General features: G+C 47.3%; 1 protein-coding gene across 3 annotated transcripts in view; it reads right to left on the reverse strand.

Moving 5' to 3' along the window:
* Window positions 1-12,037, reverse strand: part of LOC121292992 (LIM domain containing preferred translocation partner in lipoma) — a 525,780-nt gene that overhangs the window by 236,343 nt on the left and 277,400 nt on the right. For all 3 annotated transcript variants that reach the window (XM_041215543.1, XM_041215524.1, XM_041215533.1), the window contains exon 4: window positions 856-983. In XM_041215543.1, the coding sequence (XP_041071477.1) occupies window positions 856-983 (128 nt within the window). The remainder of the gene's footprint in view (window positions 1-855; window positions 984-12,037) is intronic.

The raw sequence follows: 12,037 nt of genomic DNA on the forward strand, positions 1-12,037 counted from the left end.
TCCAGTTTGCGTTGGGCTTCACTAGAACAATGCAGCAAGCCAAGGACAGACATGTGGGCAAGAGAGCAGGGTGGAGTGTTAAAATGGCAAGCGACAGGGAGGTCTGGGTCATTCTTGTGGACAGACCGCAGGTGTTCTGCAAAGCGGTTGCCCAGTTTACGTTTGGTCTCTCCACAGTTTCTAACCTGTCAAGCCCTTCGGAATCTTGTATGTTTCAATGAGATCACCTCTTATTCTTCTAACTCTAGAGAATGTAGACCCAATGTTTCAGCCTCTCATCAAAGGACACAACTTGCTTATTCTTGTACTCCAGTCCCTTTGAAATAAGAGCCAACATGCCACTTCCCTCCATAATTGTCTGCTGTATCTACATGCTAACTGTGTGTGTTCCTTGTATGTTTACACCCAAAAGTCCTTCTGAAAATCAAGCCTTTTAAAAAATATTCTGCCAAAGTGAATTAACTGACATTTCGCCACATTTAACACTATCTCCCACTTTGTTACCCATTCATATGTTTGCAGCATTTTTGTGTTCTCCTCATAGCTTATGATTTTCAACAAGCTCTAGGGATAAATGTTAAAGATAATTCACAAGCACATGTTTTATTGTTGACACTGATGCTAAAATATATGCCCTAAGCTCTGAAATTTTCTCCCTAAACCTCTCCAACTCTCCCTTTTTCTTGTTTTAAGACAATCCTCAAAACCTACTCCTTTGACTAAGCTGTTTTAATATCTCCCCAGGTGTCAATTGTTGTTTGATAATGCTCTTGTGAAGCGCATTAGGACTAGGTTGAAGGCACCATATAAATTCAAGCTTTTGTTGTCAGAAAATCGAGACTGGGATCTGCTCACCTGAACCCCTAAACTTGCACTTGTTTCATAATGTTCCGGAAGTAAGGGTGGCAGAGACGGGAATCCTCCAGGAAATGTCGACATCTGGTTCAATCCTTCTACAGGTGGAGGAGGTGGAGGAAATTCACCTACAGGCAAACCAAGGAAATTCAAACATCAATAATCTTCAATTCAGTCAGCTAATGCGATAGTGTGCTACAAGCAGAATGCAATGCAGAAACTATTTCCCCAACACATCAGTCACATACCATAAATATAAACAGCCTCCTTACCCTAACTAATCAGCAAAGCACTGAGGGTTCAGAAATAGAATGTCTTTTTTGCTGCTTCTTCCATTGCTCATTGATCTCCCATTAATTTTTACTTCTGGATCGTTTTCTTCCTCGTTATCCTGGGTGCAATCGCCACTCCAGAGGTTTGAACTAATAATATAGGTCGACACTTCCAGTGCAGTACTACAGCAGTGCTGCACTATCTGATGGTCAGCACTGAAGGAACACTGCACTGTCTGAGGGGCTGTACTGAGGGAATGCTGCACTGTTGGAGGGTCAGTAGGGGGAGTGTTGCACTGTTGGAGGGTCAGTACTGAAGGAGTGCTGTGCTGCTGAAGGGGCAGTACCGAGGGAGTGCTGCACTGTTGAAGGGGTAGTACTGAGGGAGTGCTGTGCTGTTGAAGGGGTAGTACTGAGGGAGTGCTGTGCTGTTGAAGGGGCAGTACTGAGGGAGTGCTGCACAGTTGAAGGGGTAGTACTAAGGGAGTGCTGCACTGTTGAAGGGACAGTACTAAGGGAGTGCTGCACTGTTGAGGAGGCTGTACTGAGGGAGTGCTGTGCTGTTGAAGGGACAGTACTAAGGGAGTGCTGCACTGTTGAGGAGGCTGTACTGAGGGAGTGCTGTGCTGTTGAAGGGACAGTACTAAGGGAGTGCTGCACTGTTGAGGAGGCTGTACTGAGGGAGTGCTGCACTGTTGAAGGGCAGTACTGAGGGAGTGCTGCACTGTTGAGGAGGCTGTACTGAGGGAGTGCTGCACTGTTGAAGGGGCAGTACTGAGGGAGTGCTGCACTGTTGAGGAGGCTGTACTGAGGGAGTGTTGCGCTGTTGAAGGGGCAGTACTGAGGGAGTTCCACACTGTCAGAGATGCCTTCTTTCAGATGAAAAGTTAAACCCAGGTTGTCCCTGCCCCCTCAAATGCATGTGAATGATCCCAAGGCACTATTCCAAAGAACAGGAAGGGGAAGAAGAGGAGGAAGATCTTGCCAGTGTCCTGGCCAATATTTATCCCTCAATCAACATCACAAAAAACAGATTACCCGATCATTAACACATTGGGTGGGATTTTCCCCTCATCGGGCAGGCAGAGTGGGTGGGCCTGGGAGCGGCTGCCCGCAATCGGCCCCAACTGCAATTTCACACCAGTTGGCCACTTAGCCACTCAGCATTGCCGGAGTGGGAGTGGGAGGAGTGGGAGGAGAGGGAGGAGCGGGAGGAGCAGGAGAAGCAGGAGGAGAGGGAGGAGCGGGAGGAGAGGGAGGAGAGGGAGGAGCAGGAGGAGAGGGAGGATAGGGAGGATAGGGAGGAGCGGGAGGAGCGGGAGGAGCAGAAGGAGCAGGAGGAGAGGGAGGAGCGGGAGGAGAGGGAGGAGAGGGAGGAGCAGGAGAAGCAGGAGGAGAGGGAGGAGCGGGAGGAGAGGGAGGAGAGGGAGGATAGGGAGGAGCGGGAGGAGCAGAAGGAGCAGGAGGAGAGGGAGAAGAAGGAGGAGAAGGAGGAGAGGGAGGAGAAGGAGGAGAGGGAGGAGTGGGAGGAGAGGGAGGAGCAGGAGAAGCAGGAGGAGAGGGAGGAGCGGGAGGAGAGGGAGGATAGGGAGGATAGGGAGGAGCGGGAGGAGCAGAAGGAGCAGGAGGAGAAGGAGGAGAAGGAGGAGAGGGAGGAGAAGGAGGAGAGGGAGGAGCAGGAGGAGAAGGAGGAGAGGGAGGAGGGGGAGGAGTGCGAGCGCTGAAGTGTGTGCCTGTGCGGGGGTGAGGGGAGCTGGAGGTGGGGGTGAGGGTGAGGGTGAGGGTGGGAGTGGGAGGGGGAGTGGGGGTGGGGGGGCGAAGGGGTTGGGGGTGGCGGGGGAGGGGGTTGGGGGGGTGGAGGGAGTGGGGAGTGCGTGGGGGGGTGGGGTGGTTGTGCGCAGGGGGGTGGGGGGGGAGGGGTGGGGGGGAGGGGGTTGGGGGGGTTGGGGGGGGTGGAGGGGAGGGGGAGGGGGAGGGGGAGGGGGGTGGGGTGGAGGGGGTGGTGCTCTCACTGAAAACTCCCTGGGGGCACAGAGCTGCATGTTGCCGCCTGTGACTCGGTCACATGAAGAGGGATATGGGACATGTTAGAAATGAGTTTGAAAAAGTTTTATTTTTTTTTATTCATTGTTGCACATCTCATCCCGCCCATGGATGAGGTTTCGCAAAAAAGTGCAAAGGCCGCCTGGTCCATCTACCCACCAGCCTGCCGTAAGGTTGGACAGGTAGTGAAACATTCTACTTAATTAGCTGTTTAAGAAACTTAATAGGCCTCTTAATTGTCAGCGAGCACATGCCCCACCATTAACTGAAATATTGGGTGCTGTTTCACGCTTGGGTGTATTGGGCTTGTGCCCGAATGCTGGGCTGAAAATCCTGGCCATTGCTGTTTCGGGAATTTGCTGCGTACAAATTGGCTGCTGCATTTCCACGTTACGCTTCACAAATTATTTCATTGGAACATCCTGACAGCATGAAAGGTGCTAGAGAAATGCAAATCTTTCTTTCTTCCTTCAGGTGAACAGTATAAATAGACCCACATCCCATCACAGAATAACCGAATTGTTGCAGCACAGAAGGTGGCCATTCAGCCCGTCGTGTCAGTGCTGGCTCTCTGAAGTAGCAATTTATTTAGTGCTCCTCCCCTGCCTTCTACCCAGAGCCCTGCACATTTTTCCTTTTCAGATAATAATCCAATTCCCTCTTGAATGCCTCGGTTGGAGCTGCCTCCACTACACTCTCAGGCAGTGCATTCCTGATCCCAACCACACAAACATCTTTCTATTGTTTCTTTTGCCAATTTCCTTACATTTGTGCCCTCTCATTCTCGAACCTTCCACCAATGGGGACAGATTTTCCTTATCTGTCCGGATCCCTCATGATTTTGAACACCTCTATCAAATCTCCTCTCAACCTTCTCTTCTCCAAGGAAAACAATCTCAACTTCTCCAGTCTACCCACGCAACTGAAGTTCCACATCCTTGGAACCATTCTCCTGAATCTTTTCTGCACGCTCTCTAATGCCTCCCTAAAGTGTGGTGCCCAGAACTGGACCTAATATTCCATTTGAGGCTGAACCAGTGTTTTATACAAGTTTAACATAACCTCCCTGCTCTTGTACTTTGTATCCCTAGTAATAAAGCCTAGGACACTATGCTTTATTCACAGCTTTCTCATGTACCTGAATACAGATACAAAGCATCAGTGTCCTGTGTCTGTATCCCAAACCAGGAGAGACCCAGCCCTGTGCTAGTGAGAAGGATGGGGGAAGCAGTAACCACAGGAACCCAGAGCCCTTAGTGCAAAGAACGATCTTGTGTGATTGTCAGCACATTACAGAAGCTACCTGTGTTACACAGACAGGGCTCCCTTTCTTGTCCTGTGTGGGCTGTGATTCAAAACAGTGCAAAAATAAAACGCTCGCAGCGTCCAGAATTAAAATATCTCCCAGTGTATGGTTTGTATTAAGATTCCATCTGAAAACCTAAAAATAGGAATTAAGTTTCTGTAGCTGCAATCACCTGCATATTCAGAGACAGGCAGACTTTTTAGAGTCAAAGCATCATAGAGTGATTACGAAGGAGGCCATTCAGTCCATCAAGTCCATGCTTGCTCTCTGTGGAGCAATCATTCAGTCCTACTCTATCACTCTATTGCCCATCCAATTTCCTTTTAAAATCATTGATCGTCTCTGCTTCAACTGCCCTCATGGGCAATGAGTTCTAGGTCATTCTCTTCGCTGTGTAAAAAAAAGTTCTGCTCATTCCATCTGCATCCCTATGTCAAAACCTTAAATGTCCTTGTACCATCAGCCAATGGAAACAGCTTTTCCTTGTCTACCTTACCTAAGCCTCTCACAATCTTGCACACCTCTATCAAATCTCCCCTGCTCCAAGGAGAACAACCCCAGCTTCTCCAACCTAAAATGATAGCTAAAATCCCTCTTTTTTTTAATTCATTCATGGGATGTAGGTGTTGCTGGCTGGGCCAGCATTCATTGCCCATCCCTAATTGCCCTTGGGAACTGAGTGTCTGGCTAGGCCATTTCAGAGGGCATTTAAGAGTCAACCACATTGCTGTGGTTCTGGAGTCACATGTAGGTATGTAAAGTGAGGATGGCAGATTTCCTCCCGCTGAAGGACAGATGGGTTTTTACAACCATTGTTTCATGGTCATCATTAGACTTTTTAATTCCAGATTTTTTATTAAATTCAAATTTCGCTATCTGCTGTCATGGGATTCAAACCCAGGCCCCTAGAGCATTACACTGGAAATCTGGACTACTAGGCCAGTGATGATACCACTACACCACTGCATCCCTGGAACCAGTCTGGTAACTCTCATCTGCATCCTCTCAAGGACCCTCACATCCTTCCTAAAGTGTGGTGACCAGAACTGGACGCAGTACTCTAGTTGTGACCTAACTAGAGCTTTATAAAGGTCCAACATAACTGCCCTGCTTTTGTACTCAATATCTCTATTTATGAATCCCAGGATCCCATGTGCTTTGATAACCATTCTCTCAATATGTCCTGCCACCTTCAAAGATCTATGCACAGGGTCTCTTAGAATTGTGCCATTAAGTCTACATTTTTCCACTCCATCCCTTCTGCCAAAATGCATTACCTCATACTTCTCTGTATTAAATTCCATCTTCCACTCTCTGCCCATTCTGCTAGTCTATCCATATCTTACTACTGTTGTTTGGTATCACCCTCACTGTTTGTCACATCCCAAGTTTGGTGTCATTGGCAAATTTTGAAATTTTACGCTGTATTCCAAAACCCAAGTCATTAATACATACAGAAAAAACAGTGGTCCCAGCACTGAGCCTTGTATTTATACAGCACCTCACCAATTCTGTCAGAATCCTCTCAACCTACTCCAAATATTTTAAATTACTTTGAAGTTTAGTGATGGTTATTTTGTAGGCAAGTTTTGAAGGAACATTCTGCACATCCCTAGCCTCGAAATAGCAATGCGATGAATGGCCAGTTAAATGTATTTTTGTTGGTTGAGAAAGGAATGCTGGCTAGCACACTGGGAGAACACCTTGTTCCTTTGCAATTAGTGTCAGGGGATCGAATGAAATCACCATCCAGTCAGGCAGCTCCTGCCAGTCTCATGTTATTAATTGTTCCATCTTTCTACACCAGGATTAATCCGTACTCCTTTCCTATCACAATCAGCCCCCCACGGGGCTGCCCACTCAGGCTGTAAACACAGGAACTTAGGAACATAGGAAATAGAAGCAGGAGTAGACCATTCATCCCCTCAAACCTGCTCCACCATTCAATTAGGTTATGGCTGAGCATCTACCTCAAAGCCATTTTCCTGCACTATCCTCGTGTCCCTTGATATTTTTAATATCTAGAAATCTATCGACCTCTGTTTTGAATATACTCAACAAATGTACACAAGGCAGAAGACACTCAGTGTGATTCCACAAACTTCAGCCAAACTGAAACTTGCTCTGTGAATAAGGAATGGGGGTAAATTATGGAACTTCCCAGAAATTCTGAAATTGCTTCAGAAAAGCCGAGTGAGTCACTAATTGTTTGGGAAATAGGACACAGAGAGTGCGGATAAAGGAAACATTCCCAGATCGGGATGTGCCCAGTGCCCCCAGGAATCTGTGCTGCTGCCTCAGCTTTTTGCCGTATATATTAATGACTTGGCTAAAGGAATATAGAGTTGTCCACCTGAACTTGCAGATCACATTAGTTTTTCTGTTCCTAGCCTGTTGAATCATTTTAAACACCTTGGATTAAGCTATCCTCCCAACCTTCTGAACTCCAGTGAACACAAGTCAAGTTTGTGAAACCTGCCTTGATTTTATAAGCCATGAAACGCTGCGGGGAGGCTAAATGAGGGCCAAGTGGGTCTTCCGCCCCTCACTGGGGAGGAAGTTCTACCTTCTGGAGCTGTCAGCCAATCAGGTTGGCTGGCAGCTACATCAGTCCTGGCAGTGTGAAGAGCGTTTTAGCGGCAGCTATCGGGACTGCTGGAGAAGGAGTGAATCCCCAGAGCAGGTAAGTCCAGGGTCTTGGGCAGGGAGAGTTTGGGGGGCAGCATTGAGCTTAAGGCTGCAGGCATGTAGGAAGGAAGGGAGGGCTTGATCTTAGGGTGGTGGGACCCCCCCACCCCACCCAAAGGATCTGCAAAGAGCGAACACACCCCACTTTCTACCCTTAAAATAACTTTTTTCAAACATTGTGCTGCCCGGTCCCACCCAGCTGCCCATGCCTAATGTGTTACAGCGTGGGCAGCATATTATCAGGGTCAATAGGCTTGATAACAAGTCTAATTGACCCTTTATTGCTTATTGGAACATGGTAGGCACGCTGCCAATTTTGGCACCTGCCCAGTCCCTGTCTTATGGGGTTGAGGTCGAGGATGGGCAGTAAAGTGGTGAGGTGGGCACCTATTAAATTTCAAGTGCCACCCCCCTCAGCCCAAACTCACTTGGCAGGGGCACATAAAATGCAGCCCATAAGATTTTGAGGGGGCCTTGACAGGATGAATGCTGAGGGGATGTTTTCCTTTATAGGCGAGACTAAAGCTAGGGGACATAGTTTAAAAATAAAGGGTCTTCCATTTAAGACGGAGATGAGGAGAAATTTTTTCTCCCAAAGGGTCGTTAGCCTATGGAATTCTCTTCCCCAGAGAGCAGTGGAGGCTGGGTGATTGAATATCTTTAGGGTTGACTTTGACAGATTCTTGATTGACAAGGGAGTTAAGGGCTATAGGACTGGAGTTGAGGCCACAATCGGATGAGCCAAGATCTTAACAAATGGCCGAGCCGGCTTGAGTAGCCAACTCTAGCTCCTAATTCGTATGTTTCTCTGGTTAGGCATCAATTTTTGCATTGAGTTACAGCTGTGTAAAATGCTCTGTGGTGTTTTTCCGAGTTAATGGTGCTGTGGAAAGGCACTTTGCCGTTGTCGAACATTCTCTGTTACTGGATTTTTACTTGCAACGGCTGGAGGTTTGAAAGAGTTTTTCTCTGTGTTTAAATACAGAGCCGAGTAATTAAATATTCGACGAAACTCAAACCCTGCCTGAGCTGCCGCAGGAAAGAAATCTCTGGTTAAGCAAGAATATTATAGAGGAACCTGAAATAGGTGAATCTTCTGAAAGTCCAAACTAAGAATCCAAGAGCAAATGTGATCCTAAATCATAAGCACACCAAGTCCAGAGCCCAAGAAACTCAGCCCCAATTGCCATTTTTTTTTAGACACTGGTTTGTCCGGCTTGGGGTTTCTGGGTCAGGGTTTGCAGTAGGCAGCAGGTCCAGTGCTGGAAACATCGGGCAGAATCTTCGGCTTGGCGAGCAAGGCCCACCTGCCGAGGTGTAAATTGACATGTGGTGATGTCGGGGTGTGCCTCCCAACATCAGCTGGCGACATTCAGACTTTCAGTTCGGCGGGCGCGCACCCAAGTTGGCTGCGCTCCCGCCGAACTCTCCAAGGGCTATTGAGGCCAATTACCTATTCATTAAAATAATAAACTGAGCTGCCCATCCAACCTTAATTGGCCCGCCCACATAAAATGGCAGCACCCAGCCAATCGCAGGCGTCAATCGGCTGCGCGCACATCTGCACAATCCACCACCACCCCCCCCCAACTGGGAGAGAAAATTCTCCCCATCATTTCTGGGTCAAATTCCTGGAATTCCTTTCCTAACAGCACTGTGGGTGTACCTAAACCACAGGGACTGCAGCGGTTCAAGAAGGCAGCTCACCAGCAACTTCTCCAGGGCAATTAGGGATGGGCAATAAATGCTGTTTATGCCAACATTTTAAGATAACAGACATTAATGGCAAAGCAGCGCACTGGAGATGGCATAATTACAGGTGAGGGCTGTCCTGTCACTGAAAGTTTTGTGTGTGTGTGACCATCTCCAACAAAAGAGAATCTCACCATCATTTCTTGATATTCAATGACATTACCATCACTGAGTCCCACTGTCAACATCCTGGGAGCTACCACTGACCAGAATCTGAACTGGGCCAGCCATATAAATATGTGGCTAGATGAACAGGTCAGAGGCTAGGAATACTGCGGTGAGTAACTCACCTCCTGACTCTCCATAGCCTGTCCACCATCTACAAGGCACAAGTCAGGAGTGTGATGTAGAACTCCCCACTTGCCTGGATGAGTGCAGCTCCATCAACACTCAAGAAGCTTGACACCATCCAGGACAAAGCAGCCCACTTGATTGGCACCACATCCACAAACATTCACCCCCTCCACCACCGATGCACAGTAGCAGCAGTATGTACCATCTACAAGATGCACTGCAGCAACTGACCAAGGCTCCTTAGGCAGCACCTTCCAAAGCCACGATTGCTACCATCTAGAAGGACAAGGACAGCAGATAGAGGGGAACACCATCACCTGGAATTTCCCCTCCAAGCCACTCACCATCCTGACTTGGAAATATATCACTGTTCCTTCACTGTCGCTGGGTCAAAATCTTGGAACTCCCTCCCTAACAGCACTGTGGGTGTACCTACACCACATGGACTGCAGCAGTTCAAGAAGGCAGCTCACCACCGCCTTCTCAAGGGGCAATTGGGGATGGATAATAAATGCTGGCCCAGCCAGTAAAACCCATATCACATGAATTATTTTTAAAAAGCAGCTGAAGTTAGTTAGTCAAGGAAACGAGCTTAAACTGGTTTTTCTGTACCTGGGACTGAGCTAACTCTTTAGTTTCCAAGCATATAACTACAGGCCTCTCAGTGCACCTTAGCACTGAGTGTGAATTTAAACAGTGTGGGGATTGGGTGAGTGAGGGAGCTCAGTGAAGAGGGAAAGGAGGTGCTCCTTCGCTTTTTCTAACTTTTTCACCCTACAGAATTGGCGCTTACTCTACTACAACAGAAGCTAGCTGTTTGGTGAGTATATGATGAGTGGTTAAGGCCAATTCTATTTCTAAGGTTTAAAATATTACAGAAACTGGTTGTATGGTTAATAAAATATATAAAGAGGAAAATAACTAATTGAATATGTTATGTACAGCAGGAAGATTAATTTTACAGCCCTGATTTCTCCTCTCACTACCCATCCATAAACAGAAAGGTGTTTCTGATTTTCGAATACACCCTTATAAATGATGACATCTTTTTCCCCAATATCTCGGTCTGGAGTGATTCAATCCTCGATTAATAACCCCGCAGCAAACTCAAGGTGAGGTAAACTAAGAAGGGGAGACAGTGGGGTAGCATTATTGTCGCTGGACTAGTAATCCAGGAACCCAGTGTAATACTCTGGGGACCCGGGTTCAAATCCCACCATAGCAGATTGAATTTGAATTCAATAAAAATCTGGAATTAAAAGTCTAATGATGACCATGAAGCCATTGTTGTAAAAACCCATCTGGTTCACTAATGCCCCTTTAAGGAACGAAATCTTCTGTTTCTACCATTCCTTATCTGGTCTGCCTACATGTGACTTCACATGTAGTCACAGTAATATGGCTGACTCTTAAAAATGCTCTCTGAGCAAGGGATGGGCAATAAATGCTGGCCTGGCCAGTGACGCCCACATCTCATGAATGAATAAAAAAAAACCCGGGAAGGGGTTATGTAATGTCCATCCCTTTTGCATCCATACAATAGGAGAGAGGTAAAGGAAAGAAAGGGGTTCAGGGAAAAGACCACAATAAAAATAAGAATTATGATTTCATGCATGTCTGGAGTCCAGAATCAATTTCTAAGGAAGATTCGTCTAGGTGGCTTTGTCTGGTCTTGGTCCTAGGAGCTCAGTTGCAGGTTGAGTCCGTTGAAGATGCAGCAAAGTATCCTTGTATCCTGGCTATTAGTTTACTCTGTAGGTGAAATACAGGGTTTTTTCTGGAAATCAGACTTGGAGAGGGGTCAAGGGCAGGCTACTGGCCTGGAGTCCAGTTCTCGTCGGAGGTTAAACCGCAAATGAAGATAAAATTCAAAAGCTGTAAAATTAGAGGAATTCAAACAGCTCAAGCATCTGTCATTGGACAGGGAGGTTTTGGGTCAAGCTATTCAGCTAACCAGGGACCCTTGTTAAAACCCATTCTGTTTTGTGCAGGTAAACGGAGAACCATGAGTACAATGTTGGAGATGATGGGACCCAAACAGCTCTGTCTTTGTCCATCACAGGCTGGTGCAGACATGTCATCTACAAATTCTTTGTGTTGGCTTGGCTGGAATGTTTGCATGATGCAGGGCATGTTATATTCCAGGGGTTTGATGTGTTAGCATTTGTTCACTTTCAAGCATATATACACACACTATTCTTCCAGTCTGCTGGACAGGACAAATAAAATAATTAAGTAGTTAATTAAAACATATTAAAGGTGGCAGCACAGCTGATGTGTCAATTCTGCAGCATGTGGGTGCTCCTGGGTGTCGATGTGATCCAGGACAAACACATCTGCAGTAAGTGTTTGGGGCACAAGGAGCTTCAGCTCAGAGTCATTGAGTTGGAGGCCGAGCTGCAGACACTGTGATGCATCAAGGAGGGGGAAAGTTACCGGAAGTTACTCTCTACCAGGCCACACCCCTTAGGATAAGGTCTTCTGATTTGGTCAGTGGTCAGGGGCAGGAGGATATGACTGCAAGCGAGGCAGGTAAGGGGAGCCAGAAAGCAGGAGTGCAAGAGCCTCAGTCTTTACAATAGTCTGAGGTTCTTTCAGCTTGTGTGGAGGAGAGTGGGGGCTGCAGGATGGATGAACTGACTAAGCATGGCACTGTGCTACAGGAAGCCATTCAAGTGAGGAGACAAAGAGAAATGTGATGGTATTAGGGGATGGTATAGTGAGGGGAATTGACACTGTTCTCTGCAGCAAACAGTGAGAGTCCAGGCTGTGCTGCCTGCCCAGTGACAGGGTTTGGTACATCTGCTCAGGGCTGGAGTGGGAGGGG

The sequence above is a fragment of the Carcharodon carcharias genome, chromosome 2 (genome assembly GCF_017639515.1).
Source record: "Carcharodon carcharias isolate sCarCar2 chromosome 2, sCarCar2.pri, whole genome shotgun sequence".
In the NCBI taxonomy this organism is placed as follows: domain Eukaryota; kingdom Metazoa; phylum Chordata; class Chondrichthyes; order Lamniformes; family Lamnidae; genus Carcharodon; species Carcharodon carcharias.